Source organism: Lactuca saligna, chromosome 4 (genome assembly GCF_052625555.1).
Source record: "Lactuca saligna cultivar CGN05327 chromosome 4, ASM5262555v1, whole genome shotgun sequence".
In the NCBI taxonomy this organism is placed as follows: domain Eukaryota; kingdom Viridiplantae; phylum Streptophyta; class Magnoliopsida; order Asterales; family Asteraceae; genus Lactuca; species Lactuca saligna.
In genome coordinates, this window is record NC_136420.1 from 272,557,889 (window position 1) to 272,578,788 (window position 20,900).

Here is a 20,900-nt window from a genome sequence, read left to right on the forward strand (position 1 = left end):
ACTAATGCACAGATTACACAGATCCGATCTCGATTTGTCAAGAAGTTCATACTACTCGCCGAGTAGGTTCGTGTACTCGGCGAGTAGGTCACAGTCAGATCATATATTTTCTTGTTTTAATTACTGGGTGTTGTTTGTTGCTGTGTTCTTGATATGTGTATGCAGGTAACATGGCGAGAAGAGGCCAATCTTCACGTGGGGGAAGCCATGGTGATATGCCATGGTTAGCTTTTCAACAAATCACCTCCAAATCATCCAAGACACGAGCTCTAAACAGGTTGGAAGCACTTCGACAGAAAGAAATCCACCTTCCAAATGCAGTGGATTGGGGATGGATGGGCAATGTTGGCTTGGAAGAAGAACTCACCCCATACTTGGTGAAAGATTGTAATTTGGGCTATGCCAACATCACTTGTGATGGTTGGTTGCAATTGTTCAAAATCCAAGAGCCGGTATACGCGGAGTTGTGCTGGGAATTCTTTGCTACCATCTCATTCCGAGGTGGTAGTGAGTTTTACAATCCTAACACGATCTCGTTTTCTTTGGGTGGGGAGCTGCGACAATGCAGCATGGTCGAGTTCTCTTGGCGGTTGGGCATTTATGACCAAGACATGGCGATGACGGATTATTTTGAAGCCTTCTTGGAGAATACCTACAAAGAACTTCCCAAGGAGGTGGTGGCATCGACATGGTGGAGTACAATTGCTAACTGAGTCTACATACCTTCCACTGCTCAAGAAGGTCATATCCGTTGTCCGATCCACCGACTCATTCACCGGTTCGTTGCAAGCACGATCAACATGAGGAAGGATGGGGACAAAGTTCCCACCCCTAACATCTTCTACTTGTGGAGTATCATCACTCCAGACGTTTTCTGCAACCTTCCGTACTGCATTGCCAAATTTCTTGCGGATGGGGCGGTCAAGGAGAAGATAAATTCGAAGATAAATGGGGGCATGTTCATTACCCGACTTGCTAAATCATTTGGGATCTTGGATTTGCCGCAAGCTCAAGCGCTAACGATTATCCACCCTCCTCTGTTCAACACTGAACTTTATAGGAGGGCGCGGATAGTTGAAAATTTTGGTGATTCCTTTACTATTCCGAATGAAGATGAGCTGGCGGTCCCCGAGGAGCCGGGAAGGCGGGTTCGGCCAAGGAGCGAACGGGTACGGGAAGACCCACCGGTTATTCTGGTGGAGGATAACGATGGTTGGAACCAAGTAGAATACCGACACTACTTGGATGATATTGGGAGAGGGGTTAACTACACTAATCAATCCTTCGAATATCTTTTCCAACAAATGCACATTGCCCCGAGACCTGGACCCGGCTACCCTTATATCATGGATTGGGACGAGAGGATGCGAAGAAGGGATGGAGAAGGAGGTAGTGGAGCAGGAGGAGCCGGAATGGAAGAGGAAGATTGAAGACTTTGTTTTTTTTTTATGATGTTTTGTTTTAAGATAATTGTTGACATTTTTTGGATTTTGTATGGTGGTTGAAATATTAGTATCACTGTTAGTTTTCTTTTCAGGTATTGAAGATAGGAAGCATGCTAATTAGGAAGGGTCAAGAGAGGAATGAGAGCCTTTTTGAGTGATTATGGAGTCTTGTCCCTAGGATTGAGTCCGTACAAGTCAAGAGTCTTATGGAGTGTTGCTGCTTAGGAAATTCGAGTGAGAGTACATTTATATTTCCATTTCAACACCAAAGTCAAGAGATACAGCAGTTAAAAGAGATCTGGAAATATAAGCCCTACTCGGCGAGTACATCTTCTTTTACACGAACTGCTTTACCATCGAGTTCTACTCGCCGAGTCTTCGAGGCTACTCGCCGAGTAGCCTGCTGCATGAGGAGTTTCTGAATTGCTCGGGTTAATTTTTCTGCAACATTCATACACTTTTTATGAATTACTACTGAAGATTTTTCAACACCCTGTTCCTTGGAGTTTTCGAGCTATCAACCACATGAGACGTACGACACCCGTGCCATGGATGAGTTGTTCCCATGGCTAAAGTCAATAGAAGAAGGAGCTGAAGAGGAGAGTGTCAACCTAGCGACTACTACCCCAGGGGAGTTTGTTCCAACTTTCTCTTTATTTGCATTTTTAGTTGGTATAATATGCAATGAGGGCATTGCATAAAATAAGTGTGGGGTAGGGGGTTAGTCACATCTTAGAACACTTAGAATCTTAATTTAGGCTAATTTTTAAAAAATTGTTGCATACCAAAAATGCTTAGGTCATATTATCTCCTTAAATTCGTTCACCCTATATATAAGATAATCCTTACCTTATTTTGTAACTATCACATAATTACAAATCAGCCCCTCTAGTTTAATTAATTACACTTGATCACAAAATTAATTCCTAATTAATTATTGACCAATATTAATTAAACAAATATGATTTCTCCTTTAATAAATTATTCTTATAACATATTAATAGATCATATTATCCTCTCTCTCTATATATTTCTCCAATCAAGTTGCTTTGGTGAAGGCAACCCAAAAGGACCATGCACCATCGGGTCAAGTACATACCAAAATAGTTATGGACTTAGACACTAATCCAACAGTTTTGTGTTGCTGAACTCTCATAACAACAACGCATCACCACCCTGCGGCCTAGTCGCAGCTATAGCCGTAGTGGCCGCAGCAACAACAGCCTCAAAAAGAGCAGCGTATCCAGGACCGGTCCAAACATATATGGGGCCCGGGGCGAAAAGAAAAAAAAGGACCCCTCAAATACAAATATAATAAAGATTCAGAAAAATATCATTATCATTACTCTTCAATATAGATGTTTTCAATTAGAAATAAAATGCAAACTAAATTGTTTATATTTTGAGCTAAATTGAGTTTCAACCAACTTTAGGCCCTAAAAATCATTTAGATAATAATTTATATATATATATATATATATATATATATATATATATATATATATATATATATATATATATATATAAACTACATAGCCCATAAATTTTGGGCCCCCTGGAGTCGTGGGCCTTGGGCGGTCGCCCAGGTTCCCCACCGTCTGGACCGGCCCTGAGCGTATCTCTCATCAAATGTCTTTATCAAAGTGGTCTTGATAGACCCGAACATCTCTAGTATCTTGATATGTGCATAATTAGTTAATTATTTAGCATATATTCTTAGTTATTTTTGATTAATTATGTGAGAAATGTGGACAAAAGGTACTTAAAATGTTGTGAATTTTGTTTTCAGTCCAAAAGATATGCTTGGAAGTAAAAAGGAGAAAAGGGAAGCAATTGAAGATCAAAGAGTGAAAGAAGGTGATATACTCGGTGAGTAGATCGACCCTACTCGACGAGTACACTAGGATGTTCCAGAAGATAAATATGACTGCTGATTCAAGACGGATAAGTATGGACCTACTCGGCGAGTTGGTTCTGCTACTCGCCGAGTACACCCTGTTTTGGGATATATATAAAATACGAATCCTTATCTCATGGGATCACACTCCTGGCGATTTTTGAAGGTTTAGCTGCAACTAAGAGCCCCAGAAGACGCTAAGGAACCCTAAGCTTCAATATTTGGAAGAATTCAAGCAATTAGGTTAATTCTACCTCTTAGACTTAGGAATTGAATATGTTTGCTTTAGTAAACTTTGTTTTTATGTTTGTTTCTACTGCAATTATGAGCTAAATTCGTTTTTGTTTCTATTTGGGGAATACCAAAGAACTCCTATGGTTTGATTATTGATTTTTGCTTAATTATCTATTGGTGATTTATTAAATTAAGTTTGTTAAAGAACCTTATGTATTAATCACTACTATTTTCTGTTAATCGGAAGGCAATTAGGTTGCATGAACATCACTTAATTGTTAACCTCATATGTCTATGTGAATACTAAACCATATGCTTAGAAGTAATGATTATGAAACTAAGATTAATAAGAAAATAGGAAGATTAATGTGTGAGCTTGTTTGAGAAACCATCAACAAGAGGTTAATTGAATTAATAACTTAATTGACCATTACAAATCTTATTTAATCCAAATAATTAATCTAGGGAATTAATTAGTTTAAACACTTGATCAACGCTTAAATTAGTTAATTGTCTAAGGGTTAGGAGTAATGAACATGAACCTAACTATTATAATTGGTAACCAATAGCAATTAATCTACCTTAAACTTAAATAACCATAGGAGTGAATTGGTTGAACCTAAATGGAAACATCTTTATCAAATTTGGTGAATAGTTGTTGCTTTAGTTAATTAGTTAATTTAGTTTGTCTAAGTTTCTAGTCTTGCAAAACTAGAGAAAAACCCTTTACTTTTATTATTTGTTTTAGTTAAAATTAGTTATTAGTTTAATTTTCCGTTCCCTGAGTTTGATACCTTACTTATCAATCTATACTACTTAAGGATAGGTTCACTGCCTTTGTGTGCTCAATTTATTAACTAAAAGTAGGGATAAAACTAGTTGGTTTTACACACATCATATCTCTGCTCTGATGGCCGCAACCACCTCCTCCTGGATGATCCTACGGATCTCCTCATCACCCGAACTGCCGATCACTGGTGTGTGGTGCGTCCCAACCATGGTCTCCTTCTGAAATACAATATAAGAATATTAGAGACCCTTTTCGAGTATAATCACACTCGATAACTCCACCCTACTCGTTCCTTGGTTCCCAAAGGATTCTTACTTGGACTGCGTACCACCCCGGTATCTTCAGTAGTACGGGCCCAATACTACCGTCTATACCGCATTGGCATTCATCCCAAGTCCTCCTCCTTGAGCCTCAAATCCCAAGTACTCTACTCTCTCTATCATGTGCTACTCACTAACAAAACTCTCATAAGCACCTCGCTGCTATCTAAATCACTCTTAAGCATCTCTAGCAGCAAAACCCCTAGACTAAGGCATCATATATCAGGCCACTCTAGTCCTAATAAGAATACCTAGTCTACTCTAGCATGCATATCATAACTCATCATATAGCATACATAACATATCTGATAATCACTTATTATGAGGGTATTTGGGGAAATCACCGTTCGGGTGCTGGCTGATCGTACACACGGCTCTGCTCTGTTTGTCTCAAGACTCTTTTTACTCTTTTTCAAAAATATTATTTTTATTACTAAAAATTTCCTTAAATCCCCAGTTTGAGTTTAGATACGCCCGAAGATATATCAGAATCCCTCAAACCAAGGCTCTGATACCAACTTGTAACACCGTAAAAATTTGAACAATTTTTCACTTTTGTAACCCATAAAATATCATTTGAAATCATAAATAAAACATTGTATCAATATTGTATTAGTACAAAACCCAAGATCAAAGTATATATAAAAACTTCGATGTGCGTGTGTACGAATCATGCCGGCGCCTTCCCGCGATCATCACTGGTACTGGAAACACATAACACATAACACTGTAAGCATAAATGCTTAGTGAGTTCCCCAAAATACCACTCTAACACATAATATCCACTCGAGGCTGTAACTCTGTTGACCCTCAGGTCTATGTGTCTCAGTGGGGCCCTCCAACCCCAACTCTCTATGGGCCCTCTGGCCCTAACTCTATGGACCCGAAAGTCCTAACTCTGTGGACCTGAAGGTCCTAACTCTGTAACTCTAAATCATACATAGCACATATCACAATAAATCATAGCACATAAATAACATGAAAGTACACGGGCATATAACTCTAAAATACTCTATCACATAACTATGTTACCACACTAGGTAAAGTATAGTGAGAAGACTCACCTCGGGTATCTCGGTAATCGCTGACTCGGTAACGCTGGTCTAACCTCCGCCTAATTAAAATAAATACCCTAATTATTATAACTCTCAAAGGCTAGACTATGTCCTCTTATGACACTCTCAGAAGGGTAAAAGACCATTTTACCCCTCTCATATCTCAAAGGCCCCACAATAGACCATACCCTAAAAGTCAACTTTCCGGGTTACGCTGCGCGTACCAGATGTGTACGCTGGGCGTACCCGGCTGCCTCTCAAGATCGGGGGACGCTACCCAGTACGCGGTGCGTATTGGGATTACGCCCGTCGTACTCCCAGCTTCAGCACCTTAACTCTTTTAGGTCTTAAACGGTTAAGACCCACGTCCACCTTTAGATCTGACCATTTCTAAATCTCTTAAACCATAAAGTCGATGACTTTAAGCCTTTTCATGGCTGAATAAGTCACTAGCACCCAAAACATTTCATTCTCTAACCCTAGAAAGCATAGAACTCAAGCATGACCTCCTATCAACGACAAAGATGGGAACTTTATGGATCTAGACCTCAAATACCACTGAAAAGGGACAGATCTCGGACCATGGAGCACCTTACACTCATAAAGTCTCCACCTTTAGGGTTTTTAACCCTAGAAATGGCACATGCAACATCAAACCAAAATGAATACGAAAGTTTTGAACTTTATACCTCTAAATGCAGCTCCTTTCTCTAAAGATCTCAGATCCAAACTTGCACTTCAAGCTTTTAGTCTCCATAAGCTCCTTTCTTCCTTCTTCACTAACACACCAAGGCACAATTAGCTCCAAGAACACACACACTCATAAAGGACGATGGAAGGCTCTCTCTTAGGGTTTTACTCACTGATATGGAGGCTGAGAAATGAGCCTTAGCATCCTTTAAATAGTGCACAACACAAAATTAGGGTTTTGCACCTGGGCCGGGTACGCCCGGCGTAACTCTTGGTACGCCCGGCGTAACTCTTGGTACGCCCAGCGTACCTTGGCGATAACGCGTTATTTTTTAGCGCTTGAGTACGCGCAGCGTACCCCTATGGTACGCCCAACGTACTCACTTGCTAAACAAAAGTTCATCCAAGGGCTTAAAATGGCCAAACACAAATAGCAAGGATGAAAGAAGAGTACCTGAATCTCGGGGTGTTACAGTGATTGTTGGTTTAATCTCGTTGATTACTCATTCCATTATAATATGCATATTTCATATCCTCAACTTCAACTTTGTTCTCTTGTTCCAAAAAAAAAAAAAAAAAAAAAAACCTTCAACTTTGTTTTATCACAATATAAAAACAAAGTAATCTTCCTAAAAAGTAGTTTCCATCCTTCATCCCTAATTTCTTGAATTGAGTTTTTAGAGCTACTTACTTGATCATATGATTATTACTTCATGTTATGACCATGGTTGCTAATCTTTGTCCGACATACTCCTTTGTTCTATAGCCCTGAGGCTATTTACAACTATCAAATTAATAATTCTTAAATGTATTATTACTAGAAGTGCAGCAAAGATGTGGTCACCGATTCTCCTCTGGCACAATCAATTGAAGAATTCAAACACGTGTGTGTGTGTGTGTGTGTGTGTATATATATATATATATATATATATATATATATTTGTAAAGTAGTTTGTTTCAATGTGATGGATTGTCTTTGGTTCATAAAATTTTGACACTTTTGCATAGCAAGATTGTGTGGAGTTCCAGCTTTATGACTATCTATTCTTGATTTCCTATTTCAAGCTTTGAATCCGAATTTTACAAAATGATATGATCCATCTTGTTTTGGTATAGTCTATTTGAATAGATAACAACATAAAGATAATGCATAATCCTCTTTTGTACTATATTCTAACCAATAGTTATATTAATAAACCAAGATAGAATAAATCTTTAAGGTTTACCTCTAAAATCACGTGGTGGTAACTTTTGGTCTTGAGGTTAGAAAGGCCCTTGTTGCAAGTGTAAGGTATTAAACTAGCAATACCTTGATGCCCAAGAGAAACTATGTAGACGAAACAAAGATGGAATAAGAAAAACTGTGACAAAGGATTTTATTGTTGTAGATCACTATCTAAACTAACAAATACATGTCCTTATTTATACTAATGAAAGCAGTAACCTAAACTAATACGTACTACTTGTTAAACAAGCATACAATTTCCTAATCTAAATCAAATACTTAAAATAAAAAGGGTTTTCCCAAAATACCCATGCACTCATAAATCTAACCGTATAATCTCAACCGTTTGAATGAGTTTTACATGCGGGTTACTCATGAATAAAATTAAATATAATATATGGCTTAATGTTATTTATAGTTTTTGTTATTGTTAATTAATTTTTTAAAATTTATTTTTTTAACATTTTAATTTCTATCATTGCAATTATTTAAAAACATCAGACATTGTTTTTTGATTTTAAAGGTAACAATATAATCATTTATATAATTTTTTCTTAACTATTGTTATTGTAAGTTATTTTAAGCTACTTATTTGAAAACTTCTAACGATTATACAAATATCTTTAGGAAATATTTTAGTTAAATTGATATTATAATTTAGTTTTTGCATTTAACACTACAATTTATCACTTTTAACTATTCACAAAATATTTATTGAGTTTTTTAAGTGGAACTGAAATTTATATTTAAGTCGATACTATAATGTTATATTTTTAACAATTTGAGTATTTTTTCCAAACTGTTCCAAAGTTGTAGCTTTAAATTGATAATGGTTTACATACAACAACATATTAAATCTAATAAATTAAGTATAATATGTTAAAAGTTAAAGACATTACTTTATAAGTAGAAATAAAGATATTATTTTAATATTGAAATTTAGTTTATTTATGATTACAGTTTATGTTTGATATTTATTTAACCTTATTAACCAAATTATAATCATTATTAGAAAGATATTACAATTTATTACTTTTAACTACTTACAAAATAGTATTTAGGCTGTTTAAGTTAAACAAAAATTTATACTTAAGTTGGTCATGTAATGTTATATTTAAGTTTATTATTTAAATATTTTATACAAATTGTTCAAAAGTTGTAGCTTTAAAATGATAATGGTTTACATCCAACAATATATTAAAACTAATAAATTAAGTATACTTTATAAAAAGTTAAAAAAAAACACAACTTTATAAGTAGAAGTAAATATATTCTTTTAATATTGAAATTTAGTTTATATATGATTACACTTTAGGTTTTATATTTATTTAATCTTATTAACCAACTTATAATCATTATTAGAAAGAAATTGAAAAGTCATGGGAGTTTCAAATGAATGTGGTGAAAGGAAAAATGCATGGGAGTTTCAAATGAATATGATTACACTTTAGGTTTTATATTTATTTAATCTTATTAACCAACTTATAATCATTATTAGAAAGAAATTGAAAAGTCATGGGAGTTTCAAATGAATGTGGTGAAAGGAAAAATGCATGGGAGTTTCAAATGAATATGGTGAAAGGAAAAATGCATGGGAGTTTCAAATAAATGTGGTGAAAGGAAAAATGCTTCTTTTATAATATAGTATGATATGATATGATATGATATGATATGATATGATATGATGTTTTGTCAATGGTTATTAATATATAAACTAGTTTTTTTATTTAAAAGTTAACAACTTGCATCGCTATGGAGTTGATATATTTAAGGCGATGATTGATATATAATTTGAAGCGTTAACCATCGGTTTAAGGAAATCAACACAAATTTACTTATTTGCATTGCTTGTTTGTGCCCGAGTGAGTCTTTCAAAGACTTTAATTTGGATAAAATAATGGAAATAGCTACATTTTATTTGGAAGAATCTCCAACAAAATATGATTTTCGAGTTGTTGAAGTGAAATTTAGAAATTACATTAAAGATGTGAGAGAAAATGAATGATTCAATCATTTGAAGACCATTGAATTAATCATTTGAAGACCATTGAAGATCATGCCAAAAATACGGTGGAAGAAAATAAGTATTATATTTCATAAGGTTTATCTTCTTTTGAAACTTGCATTGATTTTACCTATTGCAACAATAAGTATGGAACACATATTTTTAGCAATAAAGTTGATAAGACTAATATACGCAACAAAATTGGTGATCAATTTTTTAGTGATAGTTTAGTTTGTATATTTGAAAAAATTATTATAGAAAGTATCGATAACGATATAATTATGAATACATTTCAAGATATAAGATATCGTATTGTCCAATTGCAAGAGCTTTGTTATAAGTATCGAAGTTACTTTTAAATATTTGAAGGCATATGAACCGACACACCACTATTTTTTACATTTTCATTTTTTTCGATTTCATTTACCCCCGACATCCGTGTACCTCATTACTCGGAATATAACCATAAGAAACTCAACTTGTCTCAAATAAAATCCTACTAGATATATTAATGCCACTAAAATCACCAACAATTTGGAGTTTAGGACCGTCCAATATAACAATATTGCTAACCAATCTTAACCCTCGATAAGTTATATCAGCTTGATTCTAAGTTTCTAACTTGATACTCAGTGTATCATTAGGCTTTAAAGTTTAGAGTTTAGGTTTTAGGATCTAGTCTTTTAAATTAACCTAAGTCAGACACCCATAATTAAGAACATGGTATATCAATATACGTCTTAAAGGTTTCTTGAAGAGGACAACAACTCGATCTACGCTTAAAGAAATGTTCCAAGTGTATCCAAATACAATTGGAAATTAATCTGTGTATCTAGTGGCGGAACTAGAATTTTTTATATGGGGTACAAACATTATCAATAAATATTCTATGTAGTTATCATATTCGGAGCATTAAAAAACATAATATAATCTCTTTAGTTGGGGATACAATAACAATAACATAAAACAATATTTTTAGGGATGTTATAGTACCCCCAACGCATGTGGCTCCGCCACTGTGTGCATCCGTCCTAAAAAATTCCTAATCTTGGATCTCATCAATGCAATAACCAAAAGACATGGCATGCATGCATTCATCTTAGATATATATGACTCATTTGAATTCGGTAATATGATTTTTCGTTTGCTAGCTCTTCATTAAATTGGTAGATAATTAAGCAAGAGTTTTAACTATATAGATACCCTGAAATTATTACCCATGACAAGTGATATCTGAAGATTAAATCATGACAATGGTTGAGTTTTGGTTATGGATGTAGGTTTTCTTCAACTCATGTAACAGAAAATTCCAATTACAATCGAGTAGAATACCTAATATGAGGATTAACAAGCCATAGGTTGACTACACAGATACTGCATGGAATTAACACCCAATTATGAGAAGAAGAAAAAAAAGAGGCCTTTAAAATCGTGTAGATCACTATAGCATTTTTGAGCAATTGGAAGAGCATTAATCTACTTGACAAACTAATGAGATAACTCATATGAATTAATAGAGTTACAGATAATGTTGGGTACTTTATTGTTCACAAACATCGAAGGGGCCTATTAGCTCAGCTGGTTAGAGCGTCGTGCTAATAACGCGAAGGTCGCAGGTTCGAGACCTGCATGGGCCAATTTTTGCTATCTTTTTGTTTTTAAACATCATTTGCGGAATATGCCCTGAAATTTTGCTTATTTTCAATTTCAACTCAGTGCAAAGAGTTATTTTTCATATATTTGATTTTAACAAAAAAATGTCGTGGTCCATTAGCTCAGTTGGTTAGAGCGTCGTGCTAATAACGCGAAGGTCGCAGGTTCGAAACCTGCATGGGCTAAACTAATAATCTTTTTTTTGGTTGAACAATTTCATTTACGCCAAACTAGAAAACAACATTTTTGCTCACATTCCACAACTGTATTAGATCATCTTCAAGGTTTTTTGGAATGTCAAATATGAATAGTCAATTCAAAATTTTGTTTTTCTAATCAATCGGTTAGTTTTACATTAATAATACCAACTATTTTTATATTATTAATTTTTTTTTAAAGTTTGATGTTTTATACAATTTATCGTTTTTATTTAATAACATTCTATTTTATTATTATTTTGCATACTTAATTTTTTACTCTTTTTGATCTATATTAACTAATAAATCTGTAATGGTCATATAATATTTTTATCATTTCTTATTTTTATAACTATATACATAAAATGTTTGATTAGATAAAAAAGAAATATCAACTTCAATTTACTAGTATTTATTGTAATGTTTTGTTTAATACATTAATTTGTATAATTTATTATCAAGTCCTTTTTTATTTGATAAATATTACATATTTTTAAAGATAAAAAATTAGATATAAGGGATTCATAATATATTTTCAAACTCAAAATTATTCAAAAGACATAAATACTCTTCTCATCTTACTCATAAAAGATAAACCTAGAATGCCTACTATTCAATTCCATCACACCTAGTTTTGTCTCAAGTAACAAATACAACTCTAATGCATCATGAAAGTACCAAAAAGGTCGAGATGAGAAAAAGACATAAATACCCTTCTTACCCTGCTAACAAAAGCTAAACCTAGAAAACCTACTATTCGGTTTTGTCTCATGTAACAAACACAACCCTAATGCATCACCAAAGACAACCAATGGCTCATAAAACATTCAATCAAACCACAAATCAAAGCTTCTTAAATGTCAAATTTAACAAATTCCTTATAACTACCATGCCAAAAGTCTTAAAACAGATGTATCCAAAATGTCAAATAAGAAAACAACAATAAAAAACCGGGTGAGAAAAAGACATAAATGCCCTTCTCATCCTCATGTTTCCTTAGCAGGACCCTTCTTTGCCGCCTCAGCAGCCGCCTTTTCTGCTTCAATCTCTGCAACAATGGCATCAATTTCAGCCTCCTCAAGTTGCCTCAGCCCTTCCTTTGTCATCACAGCAACTTCTATATTCTTCCCTCCACTTTCAACAACCTAAACACATCATAAATCATAATCCCTAAGTTTCAATCCCAAAACAAACAAAATCAAAATATAAATTTTACTCTAAAAAACCTTACTTCAAGCAAAGCACGAATTGCAAGTTTGATAGTTTCTTGACCAGATGTTTCTTTGTAATTCTTTTCAAGAAATTCCCTCATGGAATTGGAGTTTCTACCAGTGGCATTAGCTTTCCAAGCAGAAAATGTTCCTGAAGGATCAGTCTGATATAATGATGGGACACCAGTATAAGGATCAAATCCCACAATTAGAGTTGAAAGCCCAAATGGCCTCACACCTCCACTTTGTGTGTATTTCTGTTGAAGACCTGCAATGTAACGTGTGATATATTCAACAGTTACTGGATCTTCAACAGTTAGCCTATGGCTTTGGCATTCAATTCTTGCCCTGTTGATGAGAACACGGGCATCTGCTTTAAGTCCAGCACAAGCCAATGCTATGTGATCATCCAAGCTTACAATTTTCCTTACTGATCTGCAAACACAGGGAATTAAAAGTTTCAGAAAAGAATAGATAAGAACACACAAACATACATGTCATAAACAATCAGTAAAGTAAAGGACTTGTATGTAAATTGTAGCAAACATTATTTGCGTCGATTCTCTCCATTCAACCTAATACACGACATGATCTTCAGATCCGAATTCCGAGCTGATACAAAATCGCAATTCCAGTGTATATGATTTATAGTGTCAATGAAAAGTCGAAGAGCAACTTTATGTGCTCAAAAGGCTGTTAATTTGTGAAAACTGGATCGCAATTAGGGTTTGAAATGTACGAGCATGTCTGCGATATTTCGCATCAGTATTGGCAAATATCAGTTGAAGGTAAACGAAGAAGATGAAATCGGAAAGAAAAGGTGTAAACACAAATGAAAACAGAAGTAAATTTAACCATAGCTCTTCCTATTGAAGAGTCACGATGATGATTTTTTGTTCATGTAAATAAATTACGAGAGAGTTTCGGTGTGGACCTTGAGTCTTGAAGTTTAACGGTGGACTTCTTCTCGACGCCAAGGACGATAGTGTCAGTGCCACGAACACCGACGGCGGCGTTACCCTTGCGTACGGCTTCCAGGGCGTATTCAACTTGGAAGAGGTGACCATCGGGGGAGAACACCGTTATAGCTCTGTCGTATCTCGCCATAGCTGATCAGATTCTACCGGAGATTTAGGTTTTCGTTCTCGGATTCGAACTTTTAGTTTTGATCCGGGACCAAAAATACAGAGCTCTTAATAATGGGGGATCTCTCGACTTTGGGAGCAAGGCAACTCATTTAGAAAAGAAACAAATAGACCCCCAAACTTTAAAACATTCTAGTTAACCCCCCAAAACTTTTTTTTTCTAGTTAACACTTTACTACCTCGTGGGTGGGTTTAGAGATAAAAGGAGAATAAAATAAAATAAAAATAAAAATCAGTTTCGGGTTTTAGCCAACGGGCAACCCCAACTAGAATGGTGACCTTTTTAGTTTTTACACCAAATTTTATTTTATTTCAAGCATGTATTGAAATATCACATCAATAAACATATTTAATATTTTAACAATAAGATGATGTATTTTAGTACTATAATTTATTCACAAATTGGTGTAACTTTGTCAACAAGGGGATTATATATTTGTATCACATGCTCAACACATACATATAAAAGCATGGCTAAGAGCGAAATTCGGTTTCCATCATGACATTAAAAGCTAAACAATCTTCAAAATGTATGCATACACTTGGTAAGTAACAATGATAATATCTCACAAGGAAATCTCAACTCATCAATATCACATCATGTATAAACAATGTACTCCTAATGTAAATGCAATGACATTCTATGCAATGAGATGAAAATACAAAATGCAACACACACTACATCTATGAATCATATGCTATATTGTATGTTTGTTTCTCTCTTTACAAATAGACACATGTAAACAATTTTACACTAAATTCTTAAAATCATTATTTATATTTACATTTTATTTTACGAATCCATCTATTAATCTGAGTACCTTTTAAGGTTGCGTTTGTTACACGAGACACGATTATACAGTATGGGATTAAACTAAACTCAACTGTACAAGGGATTGTCTGTCTCACTCTCAGTCTCAGTCCCTGTCCCACCTTCTTAGACAAACACAGTACAAAGCTGACTGTTCAACAAACTAGGTATTATCTATCTATAATGATTCACTTGGATGTTTTTTGGGAATCTTTAGCCTTTATGTCTTTAAGTGCTTTATTCCTCATCTCTTCGGTTGCATCTTTAAGACCAGTTTTTGTAAGCACAGAAGGCGCCACAACTCCTTTTGGATTCATTGCGGTTCTAATTTTGAAAACTGTCCATGCGGCTCCTACCGCATGGCCCGCCGCATCCAGCCCTTCATTTGTTGCCTTCGCCGCCTCTTCTCCATATCTACACCCAAACAAATTGCACTGAACAGGTTATACTGCGTTTCACATGCATTGTACATTGTACTGGATCTCAGACTGATGTCAATAGTACAAAAGATGGAACATATATTCATAAGACTTACTTGTAATTAACGAGTTCTGTTGTCACAGTAGATGATGTTGACATTACATTCTTTCCAGAAACTTCAAAAGCATCACAAATTTTGCCTATACACAAACATTTATATCAAATTAGTTGATAGCTTTTAAATTTAAAAGTTGCAGTTTTTAGTTTTTGTCAAATTGAGAATAATGTAAGAGAGAGCTTACTAAATCCATCCAGAGTCGCGAGTGCTATTTCCCCAGGCAAAAATTTGAAGAACTTCTTGCCAAGTTTAGAGCTAGCAACAGAGCTTGTAAAGAATCCAGTAATCTTCAGAACGCCAGAAAGAAGTCCACCAACAACTGTCTCTGTCATCTTCGTCACCTTATTAACCCTAGAAGAATCACCCACAGAATCAAAATGCAAATATTCACAGAAGAATCTTGGAAAACATATAAGAAAATAGTTTCAACTTTCAACATCAACTTCAAAACCTGTGTATAGCCTTTAGAAGTTCAGGATTAACTGCTGTGTTGCTGGCAGGTCCGATCTTTAGCTTCAAAATCTCATTACCCTTGATTAATCTATCCACTGTAACATCTCCACACCAGAGAATCCCTTTAACAAGTTGCCCTGAACCCGCAGCAATTAATTTTGCAGCCTTCGTACTGTAATCCTCCACATTTGGGGCTAATGTCGTCCAATAAGCTCGACAAATCTGCTCCATCTCTTCCTTGTTTGCTTCCATTTTCAGATCTGAGGGACTCATTCGTTCCGCCATTGTTAAATCCAAAGCCCCCTTCTTCTCCTCCACTTTCTGCACCGAGAAACTACTGCAATGCTCCAATAACTCATCCATCTCTTTCAACAACTTCTCTTGTCCTTTCGAAGCAAATGTCAATCCGTAATTTAACATCATAGCGTCGTGTTCTTTCTCCTTTGGAGCGCGTAACGAGAAGAAATAATGAGACTGGTCTAACTTAACGCAAGCCTCGTGTCTCGCCAAAGGCCATTGGATCTCTCCACCAACGCGTGCGAGAATGGCGATCAGGCTGTCGGATTGACGTAGTTTGACTATCGAGAAATCTCCCATCGCTAGTTGCACGCTGTGATTCTTATCGATTAAATGTAGGATCGCGCCTGGAACAGAAACGATAACTTCTTCAAGTGATTCGGATGGATCGTGTGGCGAATTTGGGCCAGAGTCCGGGAAGAGATTGTCGGACGCGTCATTCGTGTCTGCGTTTGGATGAAGCGACGATGACGATGATGATGGTTGATTAGGGTTTGATGACGAGGGTAATGGAGGTGCGTAAGGGCTTTGGGATGTATCGCTTTTAGGGCACATTAGGGTTCTTGGAGATTTTGGGGTGGAATTAGGGTTTTCTGACGCCATGTTTGTTGAATTTAGGGTGAGGAAGACCAAGATACGCTAGGGGAACATGGCAATGGCAATGGCAATGTTAACTGCCCGAAAATGGGAATCACGAAGAAGAAGAGCGCGTGGGCGTACAAATACGCGCGAAAGAAACAGTTGAATCTCTCATTGTTTAACTTCTTTCACTTGCGTCTACAAGTTTTTTATAATATCATGTTTTCCACTTTTATTTTGATATATTTCAATTTGGTCCTCCTGCCCCAACATTAAATATTTTTATAGCGACAAAATTGCAAATTTGGTCATTGTGGTTTGTAAAAATCTTGGGATCCAAAAAGTTTTCAGCTTGCACAGAAGGTCTGAAATCAAGATTTTTCTAGATTTTTGGTCAAAAAAATGAAATTACCTATCTACCTTTTTAATTTCAGTTTTGTATTTTCTTTTCTTATTTGTATTAATATTTTATGAAATAAAATAAAAAACAAAGAAGATGACCCTTACTCCACCCCTACCGGTACCTCTCTCTTTCTGTCTCTCTCTCTCTCTCTCTCTCTCTCTCTCTCTCTCTCTCTCTATCTCTCTCTCGTTTCACACACATGACCAGATGAACTCATTCATCCTTTATCCTACTCTTTTAGACTTCCTGAATCTCCAAATTCACTCTCAATGTCCTCTTCGTCTTTCTCAATCTAACCATTCTCTTAAATCATAATGTTTTGGGATTTCTCTGTAACCATTGTTGTTTGAAATTGCAATCTTACATCCAACAACAGTTTCTGGGTTTCAGAAATCCATGATGAGGTTTTCGCCTCTGTTCCTATGTAACCTACCTGATTCGAATACCATTCGGTTCGGGTTTAATTTCCCATTTGTTGTTGATCAAGGAGAAGAAGATTTCAAAAGAATCGGGCAAGTCTTAGCCAAGAAAACCTCAAGAAATTCACTCCTAATCGAGGTTTCTACTGATCATGTCCTCGTTGATTCACAAATTCTTTAAAGATGGGTAAAACATATTTCTTGCCTACCAAATTACAAGGATTAAACGTAATCAACATCGAGAGAAGGAGATCCGTGAATTTCTTGTTGGGAACTTGAGTGGAGATATGATGAATTTGAAGTTAAAGGAGGTAAGAGACAATGTCGACACTTGCACAAGCTCCAATGTGATTCTCAATCTCGGAGAAATGAAGTTGTTTCTTGATGGGACTTGAATCTGCTTCTAATCTCCTCTTTTTTGTGGTGGCGCCGTGGAAGGCAGCAGCAACTCCGGTTGTTGTTATGTTGTTTTTCTCTTATGTTCTTGTTTTGTTCTTGACTGGTTTGAAAGGGAATATACAGGTGTTTGAGTTGAGGCTTGGTCACCAAAACAGGAAGGGACAGAGGTGGAATGGTGGTAGGGTGGTGACTGTAACGACGTAATTTTTTTAAACAATTTTTTTAGAACACATAAAACTCATATATCATATTTCATAAAATCACAAGTGTCTCAAAGTCAACATAAATCCACAAGAAAAGTCAAATCCGAAAACCCTCAGCAAAATCTCGAACAGGTGTGTACAATCATGTCGGTGCCTTCCTGCGATCCTCGGAGGTACCTGAAACACATAACACATAACACAGTAAGCATGAAGCTTAGTGAGTTCCCCAAAATATTGCGCACATATAATTAGCCACTCGAGGCTATAGCTCTGTAAGACCCTCTGGTCAATGTGTCTCAGTGGGACCCTCCAGTCCCATAAATCTGATGGACCCTATGGTCCAAACTCTGTGGACCCTCCGGTCCTAACTCTGTAAACTCTGAGTAATACACATCATAAATCACAAAGAAATAATGCAGGATATCACAATACACAAATAAGCACATAAGCATCTCTATTACACAAAATACCACTCATGGTAAAGTATAGTGAGAAGACTCACCTCGCAAGAACTCATATATTCTCGAACTCAAATCACCGGTCTAGCCTCCGCCTAATACACACACAATAATCATCCTTAATTAATAACGATTATCACAAGGCTAGACTAATCCTTCCATACACTCACAGAAGGGTAAAAGACCATTTTACCCCTCTATGGGCTTAATAGACCACATGTTGACCAAACCCTAAAAGTCAATAGAAAGTCAACGGCAGGGAGTACGCTGCGCGTACCAACTCCCTACGTTGGGTGTACTCGGCTGCCATGCATGCATCGGGGATACTCGACCCATACGCTGCGCGTACTGGGATTACGCCCAACGTACGTTCCAATTCCACTCTCCTTACATTTTTGCTCTTAAATAGTTAAGACATTGGCCCATAATTCATATCTGGGCTCCTTAATGTCTCTTAATCCATAGATTCGGTGACTTTAAGCCTTTGCATGGCTGAATAGGTCACAAACACTCAAAACACCCATCCCCTTTCCTTATGAAGCTCATAACTCATGCATGGCTCACTCCTAACGTCCAAGATTGGATTTTCATGACTATACTTCACAAAATACACTGAAAAGGGGTAGATCAAGGTCTCTGGTGCTCATTATCTCATAAAGTCTCCATCTTTCGGGACCAAAACCCTAAAACATTCCATAAGAATGAACCAAACCATAGAATGAGAAAGCTTGAAGCTTTATACCTTTTTGTGAAGCTTTCCACACAGCTAAGCTCAGATCTAAACTCATGGGCTCTCACTCCTTCTTCTCCAAGCTCCTTCTCTACTTCAAGAACACAAAATTACACTCACAAGCTCCCAAATGCACTCTCCGGGTATAAGGACGAAGATTTAGAGTTAGGAGGGTTTGGTATAAGGAGCTCAATAACAATTAGGGTTTTATTATGAGCCTAGTACACCCAACTTACCCACTTGTACGCCTAGCGTACAAAGTGGCCTCTGCGTCACATGCACGCATTCAAGTACGTTGAGCTTACACTATAGTACGCCCAGCGTATTCGTTTGCCATCTTTTCTCTAATAAGGGCCAAAATGGACAAGAGCTCAAAAGATCAAGGTTTACAAGATATACTTGGACTTGGGATGTTACAGTGACAATGTAAGTTGGTGTTGGGGGAAGCAGCAACTCCGGTTGCTGTTGTGTTTTCCAGTGAGCAGGGCAGAAACGAGAGAGATAAATGAGGACTTCGGGGGGGGGGGGGGGGGGGGGGGGGGAGGAGGAAGAGATAGGGGGTGGGGTAGGTATATATATATATATATATATATATATATATATATATATATATAATTCGTTTTCTTGCATTAATATTTATAAAATAAAAATATAAAAAATACAAAAAAGAAATTTAAAGGGCAAAACAGTCAGTTCAAGTATTCCATGGACCAAAACTACAAAAATTTCTTAAGTTTAGGACTAAAAACCTAAAAAAACCTTGATTTCGAACATTTTTTGCAAGTTGAAAACTTTTTAAACATCATCCAAAGATTTTTGCAAACCACAAGAACCAAATTTACAATTTTGTCCTTTATAGCGGACATTTACCCGATAACCAACTTTTCCAAATATCATCTCATTAAAAAATTTATAAACTAAACAAGATAAAATATATATATATATATATATATATATATATATATATATATATATATATATATATATATATATATATATATATATATATATTTATCTTATTCTCGTAGTGGCATAGTGGTCTCAGTGCATAAAGCCTAAAATGATTTATTTGTATCCTAAAATAACTTTCAAAGTCTATATTAAAACGTACAGATTGGGTTTCACATATCTTCAAAAATGAAAAGATATGTAAATTTTCTCCATTTTTCTTCATATATATAGTGTAATGTGAATTAGTATTTTGTTAAGTTTTTAGATGAAAAAGCATTGTGAACATCAAGAACATGTTTGAAAATGATACACCAATTTTCGAATATGTTCTACGTGTTTGCAAATGTGTTTCTAGGTTTTATTTAAAGAGTGTTCATTTATATTGGTCTATTAGGTCGTAGATAAAAAGATTTTTTTATCATATCATATTCTTCAAAAACTATGAGCATGTTCAGAAAGTATCATTGAAGCTTTGAACTATTTTGAACATCATGTTTTCAAAAATAATATTTTGATAATTATACATTTAAAATTTTGAAAATCTATTTTGAAAACAAATATTAATGCAAAATGGGTCGTTTTCTGGAAAAAAATTCCAAGAAAAATAAGAATTTTAAAAACACGTTTAGTTCGTCTATTTTTTTAAAAATTTCGTTTTTCTAAAATTACAAAGAAATTAATTTTTTTTGGAAAACCAATAATCATTGTTTTCAACATTTTTTTAATTCTAAATTTTTTCTAAAATATAAACACACATATTCTCATCCCACTCACCTCTACTCAACCCACCTT

General features: G+C 35.5%; 2 protein-coding genes and 2 non-coding genes across 4 annotated transcripts; 2 read left to right on the forward strand and 2 right to left on the reverse strand.

Moving 5' to 3' along the window:
- The first annotated feature begins 11,224 nt into the window (after nt 1-11,224).
- On the forward strand, nt 11,225-11,298 carry TRNAI-AAU (transfer RNA isoleucine (anticodon AAU)). The gene has a single exon. It is a non-coding gene; the product is annotated as a tRNA-Ile (tRNA).
- Nucleotides 11,299-11,425: 127 nt separating this feature from the next.
- On the forward strand, nt 11,426-11,499 carry TRNAI-AAU (transfer RNA isoleucine (anticodon AAU)). Its single transcript has one exon. It is a non-coding gene; the product is annotated as a tRNA-Ile (tRNA).
- An 838-nt stretch (nt 11,500-12,337) lies between these two features.
- Nucleotides 12,338-13,938, reverse strand: PAD2 (proteasome alpha subunit D2). Its single transcript, XM_078992335.1, has 3 exons — nt 13,657-13,938; nt 12,743-13,157; nt 12,338-12,656 (listed from the first exon to the last, which is right to left on the reverse strand). The coding sequence occupies exons 1-3, from the start codon at nt 13,827-13,829 to the stop codon at nt 12,498-12,500; spliced, it is 747 nt and encodes a 248-aa protein (XP_078848461.1). The 5' UTR covers nt 13,830-13,938; the 3' UTR covers nt 12,338-12,497.
- Nucleotides 13,939-14,653: 715 nt separating this feature from the next.
- Nucleotides 14,654-16,680, reverse strand: LOC145039140 (protein EARLY-RESPONSIVE TO DEHYDRATION 7, chloroplastic-like). Its single transcript, XM_078987254.1, has 4 exons — nt 15,668-16,680; nt 15,401-15,567; nt 15,214-15,298; nt 14,654-15,092 (listed from the first exon to the last, which is right to left on the reverse strand). The coding sequence occupies exons 1-4, from the start codon at nt 16,567-16,569 to the stop codon at nt 14,867-14,869; spliced, it is 1,380 nt and encodes a 459-aa protein (XP_078843380.1). The 5' UTR covers nt 16,570-16,680; the 3' UTR covers nt 14,654-14,866.
- Between the last annotated feature and the right edge of the window lie 4,220 nt (nt 16,681-20,900).

Coding starts and splice junctions, on each gene's coding strand:
- PAD2 (XM_078992335.1), bottom strand. CDS start 13,829: ATGGCGAGATACGACAGAGCTATAACGGTGTTCTCCCCCGATGGTCAC. Junction 13,158..13,656: donor GTTAAACTTCAAGACTCAAG/GTCCACACCGAA, acceptor CTGTGTTTGCAG/ATCAGTAAGGAAAATTGTAA. Junction 12,657..12,742: donor CAATTCGTGCTTTGCTTGAA/GTAAGGTTTTTT, acceptor TGATGTGTTTAG/GTTGTTGAAAGTGGAGGGAA.
- LOC145039140 (XM_078987254.1), bottom strand. CDS start 16,569: ATGGCGTCAGAAAACCCTAATTCCACCCCAAAATCTCCAAGAACCCTA. Junction 15,568..15,667: donor CTTCTAAAGGCTATACACAG/GTTTTGAAGTTG, acceptor TGATTCTTCTAG/GGTTAATAAGGTGACGAAGA. Junction 15,093..15,213: donor ACAGAACTCGTTAATTACAA/GTAAGTCTTATG, acceptor GTTTGGGTGTAG/ATATGGAGAAGAGGCGGCGA.